The sequence below is a fragment of the Haliotis rubra genome, unplaced genomic scaffold, assembly GCF_003918875.1.
Source record: "Haliotis rubra isolate DU_JTF1 unplaced genomic scaffold, ASM391887v1 Scf305, whole genome shotgun sequence".
Classification (NCBI taxonomy): Eukaryota; Metazoa; Mollusca; class Gastropoda; order Lepetellida; family Haliotidae; genus Haliotis; species Haliotis rubra.
Window position 1 is genome coordinate 269061 of NW_025766975.1, and position 15518 is coordinate 284578.

Sequence of the window (15518 nt, forward strand, 5' to 3'; positions counted from 1 at the left end):
ATTTACCTGAATACTTCGTAATTACCCTCATGTCCAAATGTTTATTGATTGATGAGAACAAGCGATAAGAATAGACTATTAAGACTTTGTATCTTTCTTAAAAAAGTGTTTGTATTTCGATCGAAACAAAAATCTCTGAACACATAATCGTATCAATTGTAATAAGATCTACATTCTCAGTGTGGCGCATATGCATGTCTTTACCTTACTGTTTTACACATGTTGTACTGTTGGCCTCATGGCCATATATACGTAATAAAGGATGATGATGGATGATGATACAACGTAAATATGTAATCAGAAGGTAATGGTGTGGTCTACTTGGTAAATAGACATATACAACAAAAAAGTCCAAAACAAACAGATGCGCCATGAGAAGAGGACATATATTACTATATGCTAAGTAAAGACTAAGAGTAAGTGAGTTTAGTTTTCCGTCGCTTTTAGCAATATTCCAGCAATATCACGGTGGGGGCACCAAAAATTGCCAACACATTGTACCCATGTGGAGATTAGAACCTTTAACCACTAGGCTACCCCCGGCCTCTTTGAAACAAAGCATTTGAAATCAGCCACCTGATCGGTGTAGTGACTGACGTTTGATCTACATTTCATCTAGAGAGAAAGGTGTTAATTTGGAATGTTATAAATAGGAGGTCTCACTGATGTTGTTATGACTACAAGAGATTAAATTGGAGTGAAATATGTGAAATACAACTTAATGTATACGATATACATATAGAGTGATAATGTGTTATTTGTGAAAGTTCTAAAAAATACGTATTTTCTGAAAATGACCTAGTTCAACAAAAAGGACGTACAAACTGCTATAAACAGCTGTGGCCGGGCGTAGCTAACGTCAGGCACGTTCACACTACGTCGGGCTTAGCAGCGCCTTGCTCTTAAACACGTCATGAACAACGTCGGTTAAGCCTAGGTGTTAGTACACGTTCCGAAAATAGTGCACAAAATGACACAGGGGGTATGTATGCCTTGTTTAACAACAATCTAGGTGAGGTGAAATTGGGTTTAACGTCGTGCTTGAGAATATTTCGCTCATATGACGACGTGCATGCGTGTGTATGTGTATGTGCGGCAGCTTGTACTAGGCCAGACTTAAGCTGGTTTTATAGTGCTAGCCCACTGAGATACCACGCCGCAGTGAAGCATGAATACCCCACTCAGACACATTATACTAACTCCGAGCCGACCAGTCCTTGTTGTACCCATTAATGCCGAGCGCCAGGCAGGGACCAACAAGTACCATATTTTAACGTCTTTTGGTATGACGCGGTCGGGGATCGAACCCGCGACCTTCCGCTCTCCGGGCAGACGCTCTAACCACTACACCACGGAAGCAGTCAACAGCAATCTAGAGCCCAAGGGGGAGCCAAACCCACCTCCATGGCAAGAACATTCGTCTTCCCTCGTGTTTGCATAATGAGGTTAATGATGAAATGCGAAGACAAGAAATAAACAAACAACACCATTTAGATTGAAAAGGCTCTTCTGTGAGATGTGACATTCAGAAAACCTCTGCATTGGACTACACGTGCTGGTGGTAATTTTCAATTTACATTCACATTTTATTACCATCATAGTCCAGACTCGATTATTTACAGACCGCCGCCATATAGCTGGAATATTGCTGAGTGTGGCGTAAAACTAAACTCACTCACTCACTATTACCATCATATAAAGGTTTAAGTGACAGGTATATTTATTTGCCTTCTTGCCAAGATCTGCCCTCTCTCTGTGCTGTCAGGGATTCTGCTGTCCTCACCTCGTGAAGCTCAGTCCAGCACTCTATTTCCTACAGACATATTTTGAAACTTATTTTTTTACAATAATATTTGGAAGTTAGCTCGCTAAATAGTATATGTATAATGTATTGTCTTTGCTGAAAAAAAACAATTTCAATGAAAGACAGGCACATATCTCATACTTGAAGAGGTGGGATAGTCTAGTGGTTAAAGCTTTCGTTCGTCACGCTGAACATCCGGGTTCGATTCCCAACATGGATCCGTGAGCCACAAAAAAAGGAACGCTATGATCCATTTTAAGAATAATTTATTGCGTTAGTTTAAGAGCAATTATTTAATGTAATTTCAAAGGTAAAAACTTCACACGTCTATAGACAAAGAGTTCGCCAACGCAACAGCAGACTTTATTGTTGTGTTTCTGTTTACTGGAGTCCACAATCTGGCGTCAAAGCCAGTATTTTGTCTGGCCACCATTGGCTGCAATTACTGCTCGGCACCGTCTAGGCACCGACTGCGGATAAGACGACGTAGTCGCTTTTGCGGAATTCTTCCCCACTCTCCCTGCAATGCGATGGCAGGTTGTGGAAGTGTCTGAGGCTTGTTTTGACGTTGACGTTGACATACACGTCGATCGAGTTCGTCCCATAGGCGTTGTATCGGGTTTAGATCTGGTGATCGGGAATGCCATGGCAAGACATTGGCGTTAGAATTGGCAAGGTAGCGGGTCGTGACGTCTGCTGTATGTGAAGCAGCGTTGTCATGCTGGAACAACTCCCCAACAGGACTTCGTTGATGTACCGATTTTCTGTCTAATTCCCCCTGAACTACCACTAAATCAGATCTGTTGGATATCGCAACCCACAGCATGACACCTACTCTGCCGAATCTGTCGACCTGTCGAATGCAATTAGAGACAAAAGGTTCATTTCTCCGACGGTGAACACGCTGTCTTCCATCTCGCCGGTGAAAAAGAAATCGTGACTCATCACTGAACCAGACTCACCTCCAGTTTCTAAGGTTCCAGTTCCGGACTATACGACACAACCGTAAGCGAGTGCGCCGAAGGAACTCTCTCAAAACAGGCTCGACAACTGGCCTTCTTTGTCGAATCCCCACTTCACCAATCGATTCCTGACAGTTTGGTCAGAAATTGTTCTCAAACCAGGGATGCGTTGTGCAGTCTCCATGGCTGTGGCAAGACGATAACGTAAGTGAGCAGCCCGGATGTAGCGGTCCTGGGCTTGGGTGGTAACGCTTGTACGGCCGCTTCTCGGGCGATCTTGGTCTGCAGGAAACGATCCTTAAGGCGAGGTATGGTGCTCCTATGAACGTTGAAATGTCAGGCAACTGCAGACTGCGACCCCCCAGCTTCATTCGGCTTATGGCGATGTTTCGATTGGCTGCGGGGCGGCTGGGTAGCCTAGTGGTTAAAGCGTTTGCTCGTCACGCCGAAGACCCGGGTTCGATTCCCCACATGGGCACAATGTGTTAAGCCCATTTCTGGTGTCCCCCGCCGTGATATTGCTGGAATATTGCTAAAAGCGGCGTAAAACTAAACTCAGTCAGTCGATTGGCTGCACTCAGTCGTGGGTGGCATGATGATTTCCTCTTTTCCAAAACCGAAAAACAAAATCAAGCACAACGTTTGCATTTTAATAGTGATGTTTTTCCGCTTAATTGCACGTGCATTTTGATTTGTATGTTTTCTTGGTGACGTTTTGGCGAACATTTCTTCAGTCGCTTCTAAAACAAGGGAAATATTTAAAATTGTCGCGTTTTGCCGCTGAAGCTGTTTACAGTCACACAAAGATGACGTTTTGGAAAGAAATAGTATATTCATATTGTTTTTGCCTCAGCTACAGGAGTCCAATATTCTCAAAATCACATATGCGTTTCTTTTTTTGAAGAGTGTATCTTATCCTTACTTCCTGCCATATTGTCACTTCAAACAGATATAGCAAGACTTGGCTACTGAAGATTACAGACTGTGTCCATGGCCTCATATACCTTTCAAACACATGGTGCACGACTATGCCCTTGGATCAACCTGTGTTTGTTAATTAAAGAGATGACAGATGCAAATGTTACAATGGATATCTGGCCAAGATGTTGGTCCAGCCAGCCATCACAGTTTGATATGCTTACACTGAAACCCGACCCCTGAAATGAGTTAGCTTTTTTTACAGATAACAGACCCTGAACCCGAAAAACAATCCAGATTTGCCTCATTTAAGAAGTTTACATTACAGGCAGTGCTGGGTTGAGTGAGTGAGTGAGTTCAGTTTTACGCCTAACTCGGCAATATTCCAGCTATATGGCGGCGGTCTGTAAATAATCGAGTCTCGACCAGACAATCCAGTGATCAACAGCATGAACATCGATCTGCGCAATTGGGAACCGATGACATGTGTCAACCAAGTCAGCGAACCTGACCACCCTATCCCCTTTGTCGCCTCTTACGACAAGCATAGTTGCCTTTTGTGGCAAGCATGGGTTGCTGAAGACCTATTCTACCCTGGATCTTCACGGGTCGTGCTGGGTTGAAGGGTGAATATAGCCGTTAAGGGGCTTTGAGACAGACTAGACCGACAATAGACAGGAGTCTAAGAGTGAGTTACCACGCCCATTGAAGACATTTATATCCGTGGACTTCATCTCCGAAACTGCTTCGTCCCCTCGACAGCGATGGCTTCGATGGCAATGCAAAATCTTGTCAGACGACAAACATTGTCACAGCAATTGAGGCAACATGGGTATCCAACGTTGACTGACGGACTGTCATAGTCTGACCTTGACGCAATGTCATGAAGCATTTAAACGTCACCGTTTCAACAGCATGTTTGAATTGATGCACACGGCGGACATGGTCAATATTGAGCCGAAGATTTATGCTTTGCAGTAATTAATAAGTTTGTTGTTAGACATGTTCAGGCAATGACAATATGTGAATAGTATCATTATGACCCCCATGTGACATTGTTACTCATACAGTGTCTGGTTCTAAGTTTTGTTCACATGATGATTGACGCCACTCTCATTAAATATACTGATGGATAAGGTAACAGTGCTTCCTATAGAGAGGTTAAAATGGTATTATACTGAAAATAACAACAAAACACAGGGTATTCTTCTGATCAGTTCGGGACACAAGTCTATCTGTGGGCCTACAGGTCCACTACAGTTTATTCAGGTGCTGGACACAAAGTGTAGCTTTGAACTCGAGGTTCCTGACTGTCCAGCTCATATACATATATCAGGTGGTCCGGTACGCGGACTTGGCAGACAGATGCTCATGTCGCCTTTATTTATACTTTTAGTTGTGGCTGCTTTAAAAAGGGTGTCTGTTACCTATACCCCTACATATACTTAAAGTGCAAAATACATCGAGTAGGTTCTTGGTTTTCACATTCCGTTGTATAATAGCACAAGTAATGTTAAACTAATCCAAGGGGTGGCGGGGTAGCCTAGTGGTATAAACACCTGTTCGTCATACTGAAAGCCCGGGTACAATAGGTAATGTCGATTCTTGGTATTCCCATCGCGATATTGCTGGAATATAGATAAAAGCGGCGTAAAACCATACTCACTCACTCATAATACCCCCATGTTCGTGTCAAGCCTTTATCATTCTCACTCATAGTTTTTATTCTTTTCACCCAAATAACATATGCCATAGATAGAAGAACACAAGTAAGTCATACCGATGCATGTTGTTCAAATTCAATGTCAGCTGTCAATTAATTTAATGCAGCAACCATGATGATGATGTTATCACGATATATGGATAAACACATTTGGTTTTGAAATTTCAGGAATTTTAAAAAGAAATGCGCATAAACAATTTTGTTTTGATAAACAATGTCATACCAGTGATAAAGATAAAAATAACTATAAAAACAGCATTTCGAGTTGTAACTTGAATCCAATCCGTAATTTTGAAGTGCACATGGATGTGAAAGTCACATTCATCCACCGTCATTCAGATTTACCTCCCTTGCATTTCCGGCTGTCGCTGTAGGGAGCTTGCTACATTTCACTAACTTCCGTTTTTCTGAACACGTGCAGTTCGGATATGTTTACTAGATTTCTGGCGTTGTGTAAACACGAACGGGTACGCTGATTACCATGGGGTACAAATTGGCTCGTGCAAAGAAAAATAAGGGGCGGACATGGAAGAAAGGCCAGAGTAGTAACAGTAATCCCGAATCGAAGAAATTCAGAGAAGCAGCAAAACACCGATTCTTCAATCCAACATCAGGTAATGTTTACACCGTAAATTACAGTTCAAGCTAAGCCTATGTCAGTGATCTCACAATAACACCATGGTGTTGCACATTCATTCTTTGTTGTACTTTTAAAAATGTAAATGGTATGTGCATTTCAGTCTCAGAAATCGCTCTTGTGTTTTCTATTAATTTCAAGTTTCACATTGTCATTTTCGTTTCCGTCGTTTAATGTTTATGTGGAACGATGCGTTACCAGTCCACAGTTTTACCTTGACTTACAAACGCTAGAGTCCAGTGGACACCCGTCACTATATTTTACGGGCCCTTGGAGGTAATTAGAGGGTCTGTAAAGTACAGGACTGGAGTTGTGTACTCTACGTTCAGATAATTACTTCAGACAGGTTGGTGAAACCTACCGATCGGCCGATATTATGCCACACTGGATATTATAGGCCGTTCTCCCTATTTTGCTATAGGCCAATCATCCTATAATTATGATATTTATCAAATAGATTTGAAGTGGTGCATTTCTGCATGAGGATATTAACATCATTCAACTTTTGATGTCCAAATCCAGGACAGACAGTATCTTTGTTTACAAAGTTGCCATATTAACATCCCAGTAAGCTCACTCACTCACTCACTCACACACTCATACACTCATACACTCATCCACTCACCACCCACTTACTCATCCACTGACTTATCTTTTTAAGGTCAAAGTTCACTGACAGTTGAAGCGCTGAGTAAACATGATGAAGAAGCTGATGATGAGAAAATGTCCGACATGGATGCCCAGACAGACACCCAGACTGTCGGTGCAAAGACATTTAATACCTGGGCAACAAACTGGACAGATTGTACAAATAAAACCTTCAGTAAAGTACAGCGGTACTGGAGCTCAAATTCAGCCGTACACAAAGAGGTTAGTGACAACCATTGACATAATGATTTTTGTGAAGGATTTAAGATCTGGTTTTGTTATTTGTCCTTCAAGAAGATGTTAACAGTCTGACAACTACTTTTACAAACTTGGTTCCAGATCATACTTCTTTCAATGTCAGAATATCAATTATGAATAACAAAACAGTAGAGATGAAAAATGGGGCTTAATATCACATTTATGCTTGTTGCATTTATGTGGAAAAATACATGCATGTGCCTAGTAATTTAAGATTTAAGTGATGGCTGTTATGCTGAAGACCCGGGTTCGATTGCTATGTGTGTACAATGTGTGAAGCCCATTTCTGGTGTCCCCCACCGTGGTAGTGCTGGAATATTGCTAAAGGCAGCGTGAAACCATACTCACACTTTGAAGGCCCCAAGTGAGCAACTGTTCCCTTTAGCTAATTCCTTAGTTTTGAGAATTTGAATCAAAGGTAATCTTACCTATTAATGTAACTTAACCTGTGATGATCCGGGTAATACTAGTAATTGGTCTTCAGTAAACCATGCTTGTCGTAAGAGGCGACTAAGAGGATCGGGTGGTCAGGCTCGCTGACTTGTTTGACTCATGTCATCGGTTCCCAATTGCTGTTGATCACTGGATTGTCTGGTACAAATTGTGTAGATTGATGGTCATGATATCTAGTCCTGACTCGATTATTTACCGATTTACTTGATCGCCTCCATATACCTGGAATATTGCAGAGTGTGGTGTTGAACAACTCACCAACCAACTATTAATGTAGCTTGATTTGACATAACTGAAGTTAGTGGCGCATGGCTGCAGGTGTTGGCGGTTTTAGCGGCTGTGACAGAGGTCATCAAACAACAGGGGGGGCAAGGAAACAGAGACAGAGTACTTTGCTGCACTGGTAAGTTGTCAGTACAGAAATAGTCATGCAGGTTGCACATTATAATCTCTTCTTTTCTCATCCAATAGACTTGTGAAGGTTTGGGTTAGAATATTGATCTTCAGTAACCCATGCTTGTTGTAAGAGGTGACCAACAGGATTGGGTGGTCGGGCTCACTGACTTGGTTGACACATGTCATCGGTTCCCAATTGCCCAAATCAATGCTCATGCTGTTGATCACTGGATTGTCTGATCCAGACTCGATTATTTACAGACCGCCGCCATATAGCTGGAATATTGCTGAGTGCAGCGTAAAACTAAACTCACTCACTCTAATCCAATATGTTGTATGGATAACCTTGTAGTAACTAGCTTTCTACTTAAAAGATCCAAAGAAGTTTATGTGCTCTACTGTGATGCTGAGTACCAGGATAGATGGTAGTCCAGGTCAAACATTATCTTTGACCCAATATCTTAAATAACCATTCCAAGAACGAGCTCAATCCCAAGAAAGTTGCAACCAGTGGACTTTCTAAGCAGCATTGAGCCTTTAAGTTCTTGGTACAACTTTGTGAAGCATTCACGGGAGTTGGCCTTATATTTCTATGTGATTTGATGTTTTATGGAAGTGTCGTCAGATATTCACTCAGAGCTGCAGACCTTCAGTGCATGTGTGTTGTTGTAGATGACAGCACTGGAGACTGCCGAAGGGGAAGAGTCGTTGGCTGCTATTGGATACCTCCTCAGCTTAGTCATGAAAAGGTGGGTGTGCAGTTGAACTAAATGCTTTTCATAAAAGGTTACTAACGGGATGTGGTGGTCAGGCTCGCTGGCTTGGTGACGAATGTCATCGGTTCCCAATTGCACAGATTGATGCTCATGCTGTTGATTGCCTGGTCCAGACTCGATTATTTACAGACCACTGTCATATAGCTGGAATATTGCTGAGTGTGGCGTAAAACTAAACTCGCTCACTCACTTACATACAAGACGAGAGGCTGTCTCACGTACATGTTACATCGAAGTATTGATGAAGAAAGTTTTTTACCCCTATCGTAACTAGTAATGGATATTGCTCACACAATTCAGATTGATAATCGGAGCTCAGTAACTATTCAATCAATTGCATCAGCACTAATAGTAACCATTGTCCCTTGGGTGATAAGACTCGTCACGTTGAGTGTTTTGTTCTACTGAGCATACCCCACCCATGTAGGGTTTTGGTCATAATATCAACCACTGGTTGGTTGGGCACTGACTAGATTGTTTACATGCTGTTTGTGTGTTATTGCTTGTTGTTTAATGTGCAATATAGAAATATTCTGTATGTAGTGAGTGAGTAGCTATCTATGTAGGAAGGCGTTTCCTATTCTCTCGGTACTTTTCTCCCATTCTTTAACATGGCACTAAGGTTACCTTAGTGACTTACGATCACCAAAGTGCTTTGTGAAAGGAGGCCCAGGACTTCATAGCTCCATGCCACTATTTAGTGTTCAAGGACGGGTTGGTTAGTGTTTGGAGAGAATGCATTGATAGATAGATGACAAGAATAGTAGTAAAATGATAACAAAAGCAACAATACATGGACATTCATAATAACTGTTTTGGGCCTTTGGCAATGAAAGAAATGCATTTGGAATGTCAGCAGATACGCTGAAATACTTTCGAAAAGGGCCATCACTCTTTCCAAGCTCAGGGGTGAACAATCTCATGACAATCCAATTCTGAACTGTATGTGTTTTGAACATTTGTCAACAGAGTTCCTGTGCCAGTGTTGAGAAGCCGATTCTCCCAAGTAGCCAAGCAACTACTGGATCTGCTGGCCAAGTACAGTGATGCTAATGCAACGTCCTTGTTGAAATCGGTAGTAATAGATGTTATCACCATTGTAATGAATAAATGTTCAGAGCTCCAGATAAGATTTAGCTCATGTGGGTACTGTACCCACTGTATTTATTTTTCCTTATCCTGACTCATGCTCTTTTGCTTGTCTTCTTCTTCTTGCGAACATAGTGGAAACACTTGTATCTCCTTAATTGAAGCTCCCTTCAATGTAAAATCACTAATTGGTACTCACCACGAGTTGCTCCCCTTTAATCCCTCTGGCGGGGAAAGGTGTCGCCACCTTACAACCTCGTGCTTCACTCTCTCCTTCTTCGCCCAGTGAGCAGGATGCGAGAGCGCGCCTGTGTCTCCTTACACAACATATCCTTTGATATTTCTTAGTTTATTACCTCTTATAGTTTACTATAGAGGTATAGCTAGTATCCTTCAGTAATTTGTATTGATTATTTATCGTATTTCTACTGTTTATTCACGTGTATTCGTGATTGTTCAGCTAGTATTACGTTGATGAAAATCTGTACTATTTGTAGATTATGTTTTTCTGCCTCAGATCCGCATGTAATATGCCCTAGTTGTTCTACGCCGTGTGTGTTTGATTCACGTTGCAGTTATTGCATTAATTTATCTAATTCTGCATTTAATAAATATTATCTTTGCGTCTTAAGACGTGCTGCAGATAGGTCACGCCAAACAAGGGCTAAATATGGCTGATACTCCAGATACTCCATCTAGTCAGCTGCTGGCGATCGACCCCTACCGTCTGGTGTTCTGCTAGAGACCCCATCGGAAGAGGGGCGTGGGGACGCAGTCCGTCACCTCTAAGAAGCGACCGGCCTCCCCAGACATCCCGTCATCGCAGCTAAAGTCCAAGAGGGCCTCGGCGTCTTCTCAGCGCGAGCTTCCGACTCCCAGGGCAGCGTCGACATCCAAAGGAAAGTCTCACGAAGACAGCGAGAACTTTCTCAGCCGAGATCGTTCCAGCCGAAGAAATGGGCCTCTACGATGACCAGCCGATTATCATCCCCGACATACGGCACAAGAAGCGACCGGTGTCAGCGACAGTGACTTCAGCAGAGATCTCCATGCAGCCTGATGCCTCTACACTGATGTCAGACGTTATTGCTGTGGACCCCATCATTAACACCGCAGAGAAGGCTCAGACGACGTCGTCGCAGACCATCCCTGATGACCTGATGCAGCAAATTATGACGATGATGGAAGACCGATACAGACTGCAGAAGCAGGGACCGAGCCTTAGCGAAGGCTACAACGTAGACAGCACCCAAGAGGCACCCCCGTCAACGTAGCAGCCAGGACGATGTCACCTTCGCGAAGGAAGGCATGGACCACCTCCACGAAGGACCTAGATGTACAGCCTTCGCGAAGGCCTTCGCGAAGGCGGGATAGATCATCACCCTCGTCACTTTCATCCCAAGATGTGGACTCGGACCATCAGACATCACGAAAGCCTTCGCGAAGGTCTTATCGTAATTCCCCCGGACCGGACGCAGAGGAAGCTTCGCGAAGGCATTCGCGAAGGGCAGCTGAATCCAGATCATCATCATCTAGAAGGACATCGAGGGACTACACAAGAGCTTCGCGAAGCTATCAACGTTCTCCTCACAGGTCACCGAGAAGATCAACCCATAGACGTAGATCACCTAGACGATCTCCTCCTCGTTCATCACCATGTAGATCACCTTACAGGTCACCATACAGAGCTGCACAAGCATCGCCGGACTTAGAGACAGAAGCACGCAGTCCAGAGCAGCACCAACCTCTCATCAATGATGATGGTATAGAGGATGATGGAGTTATTTTCTCCGATGCTGAGATACGGTATTGGATGGTCAATAACCTAGATCTCTCATCACCATCTAAAAATGGCAATGTGGCGCAGACATATCTGATGAAAGAAGACGATGCAGATGCTATCACACTACCACCGATCGACCCGATTGCAGCAGTCCCACATAATCTAGATGCAGCATTCCACAAAGCACGAAAGTTCAGACACCACATCTACCAAACTTTCATGCCAAGAAGTTCTCCACGCATAACATGGACCCCTTCTTCAAAGCTCAAGACATCGATGAGAACTATAAGTTGATCAACGACGTCAAGTACAAGAATTACAAGATTGATGATCGCAAGTTAGTCCAGATAGAAACCATGACGAGACGTATGTTTTTTGGTTTAAATAGATCTAGAACGATCAATGAGACTCTTATCACCAGATTTCGTGATACGACTTCTGAGGATGATAGAATGATTTATTCTGCCTTACTTATGCAAAAGAAAGACCAGCAGTTCCTAACAGATCATCTTACATCTATTTCAGCAGCACTGACCTTAGCTCGTCGTCAAGGCCTCCTCGCTTCCTGCAACTGGGGTGAGAACTTTACAGCCCCGCTGTATACAGCCCCGTGGTCTTCAACATCCATCTTTAACGGAGAAATAGACAAAGTTTCCAAGGAAGTCACTAAGGATTCCAGAGAAGTCCTGATGATTAAATCGATGGACACACTAGCCAGCGTCATCCGACAGACCTCTCAAAGATACTCAGGAAGATCTAAATTCACGGGCCTACAGAGAGCACGAGACAGGAAGATAGCCAGCTCTAGAGGAAAAGATTCTTTTAAAATTAAGCCCATTCGGCAACTATAGAGGAGGATCAGGAAGCAGCAGGACACCCAGAGGTTCCCGCAACTATAAACGCTGAAAGACAGGTTCGGAACGACTGGAGTCTTCCACCCCCAGCCGTTCCAGTACAACCATCTCAAGTGGGTGGACGCCTCCAACTATACTGGGACAACTGGGGAATGTTACAAGACCCTTAGTCTCCAACATTCTTCATCACGGATTTCGTATCCCACTAAAGGCCAAGCCTCCGCTGACAGTCAACCCTCACAAGTTCGACTTACAGGCACAACAACTACCGAAGTTAAGAGAGGCTGTTACATCACTTCTAATAAAGCAGGCCATAGAAGTACTAGACCAAGACAACATAGAACCAGGTTTCTACTCCCCAGTTTTCCTAGTTCCCAAGAAAAACTCCAAGGAGAAATACAGACTCATCTACAACATGAGCTTTTTCAACAAGAACTATCTATGCAAACCTCCGAAGTTCCGCATGATACATTTACCTCAGTTTACGCAGTTGATTAAGCCCCATGGACTACATGGGCAGTATCGATCTACAGGGCGCTTACCTGCACATCCCGATACACTCCAAAGCCAGGAAATACGTCACGGTTTACTTTAGGCGGGCAACATTACCAGTGGAAAGTGCTCCCATTGAATATCATCAGCCCCTGGCTTTTCACGAGGATAAGCGAAACCGATTATCACCTATCTTCATCATCAAGGGCTACGATGGTCGCGTTTTACCTCGACGGCGGGATACAAGTAGATCAAGATCCACAGCATCTCAAACTACAGTTAAACTACATCATAAAGCTACTAACACAGCTAGGATGGTTAGTAAACTTACTCAAGTCGGACCTAGTACCGTCACAAGACCTACAGTTCCTAGGCATTTGATTTATCACAAATCTCAACCGTATCGTCGTACCAGAAGACCGTTGGATCAAGATCCAACAGACCATTCCACCAGCTCTACTCTCTCCGTTACCACTTCGACAGTGGCAGAGCCTCTTAGGTCTCCTCACATCAGCCCAAGACATGACAGTCAGAGGCAGGTTACAGTTACGTCCCTTACATGTCTTCATCAATGCACATCTCGACGATTTACAGCCATTCAGTCTACCGAAACATCTCAGACCTCATCTACTATGGTGGACAAAGAAATCGAATGTCTGCGAAGGGATTTGTTTAGCAGAGCAGGAATTCAAAACCCATCTATATGTGGATGGCGTCACTTCAAGGTTGGGGAGCTCATCTAAGCCAACCAGGCGACATCGGGATTATGGAACCAACAAGAAAGCAAACTCCATATAAACATCCTAGAGATGAAAACTGTAATCAACGCCATTCTACATTGGAGCACATTTCTACAAAATGCGCACCTGGTGATTCATACCGACAATTCCACAGTGGCGTTCTACGTGAACAAGCAAGGCTCAACGAGATCACTGAACCTTTTGAACTTAAGCTTTCAACTATTCGATCTAACCCACGATCTAAATCTACAGATCAGAGCAGTTCACATTCCCGGAGCCAGAAATGTACTAGCAGACGCGCGCTCTCGGCCTCATCTACCATCACCGACAGAGTGGATGCTCAATACGGAAATATTTGCACAGATAATCAAGCCGTTAGCAGCGCCAGCTAATAGATCTATTAAGCCACAAGATTCAACAATCAGCTACCGACATTCGTGTCACCAATCCCAGATCCACAAGCTTGGGAAACGGCGGCTCTAAGTATATCATGGGAAGGCCTCAGCGTGCAGCGTTTCCGCCGCCAGCAATAATACCTCAAGTATTACAGAAAATCAAACAAACACAGAGTCTACAACTCACTTTGGTCGCGCCCTACTGGCCGGCCAGAGTATGGTTTCCCATTCTAATTCAAGAAATCGGTCAACCAGTATTAGAGCTACCCAAGCTCAAACCTGTTAATACATCCACACCGCGAAACAGGTGCGAAACCCAGAAGTTTACCAACTTCGCATTATGGACTGTATACAAATGTGTTTAAACAAGAGAGGATATTCTGCCAGGGCGGCAAAAGCGGTCATGCTTGCCTTACGACACTCGATTTCGTGGCTTGTATGCACGGCGACAAGTGGCACAGTTTCGAAAATTATGCAGCTAATAAAGGATTTACAGCGAGAGATGCTTCACATCCTCAAGTGGCAGACTATTTGTGTTACCTGCGGCAAAACAAACATTTAAGAGGTTCGACGATATCAACATATCTTGCCGCGCTTAGCTCTGTGATCACTATGAGAACGGGTGTCAAACTGACAAAATCTCCAGAGTTACTGGCCTTACTACGTGCTTTCCGATTGGAGGACCAAAAGCGGAAGTTCCACGCCCCAGCTTGGGATCTGAATATAGTGTTACAACACCTCACAAGTGAGGCTTATGAACCCTTGGAATCGACAAACTTTGAATTTCTCTCACAGAAAACACTTTTTCTGCTGTCTCTAGCCACGGCAGCAAGAATATCTGAAATTCACGCTCTGGATTACGAAAGGATACAGTTTGATGACAATCAAAACATAGCGCACCTCGGATTAAGATGGGATTTCATCGCAAAAAATCAACTACCAGGTCAACCAGACTGGTTATTCCATGTACCAGAGCTATCCTCGATTCTTGGATCACAAGATACACAAGACTTATCACTGTGTCCAGTCAGAGCTTTCAAAGTTTACTTACGACGATCCAAAACGAGGTGAAGATTTCTCAAAAGATTATTCATCCCCTTTATCGCCAACAGAATCAAACAGAAGTCTCGGCGTACTACCATATCTATTTGGATAAGGACTGTCATGCCAGCCTACAAGGCAGCAGGCTTGGACCCACCAACAGCATCAATTCCGCATGAGATTAGGGCACTGGCTTCCACCCTCGCCCTGCACACGGTAACTGTTCATTGAACACAATTATGGAAGGATGCTTTTGGAAATCAAACATGGTGTTTGCGAATCACTACCTGAGAGACATCACCACAGAAGATGTCTCTGGCATTCACCATTTCGGCCCTTTGGTCCTCGCTCAACAGCTGACAGTCCCTCGTAGGCGTTAAATATTACCATCACAAGTTTAATATGTATTATATACATAATTTAGCTAGCTTATAACTCTAAGGAGTTCTAGAGCTATGTATATATTTAGCTTAGGTTATTCACCCCTAAGTATATATTGACATTATGTTTAGTTGTACAGCGACTCTATCAGAGTCACTTATATATATA

At 43.5% G+C, this 15518-nt stretch overlaps 1 protein-coding gene across 1 annotated transcript in view; it reads left to right on the forward strand.

Moving 5' to 3' along the window:
* Positions 1–5768: 5768 nt before the first annotated feature.
* The window catches only part of LOC124282863 (RRP12-like protein), a 54816-nt gene continuing 45066 nt past the window's right edge, over positions 5769–15518 (forward strand). Inside the window, 6 exon segments of the mRNA XM_046718900.1 lie at positions 5769–6021; positions 6706–6914; positions 7722–7766; positions 7768–7806; positions 8472–8548; positions 9545–9650. Coding sequence (XP_046574856.1) covers positions 5889–6021; positions 6706–6914; positions 7722–7766; positions 7768–7806; positions 8472–8548; positions 9545–9650 — 609 coding nt within the window. The 5' untranslated portion in view covers positions 5769–5888.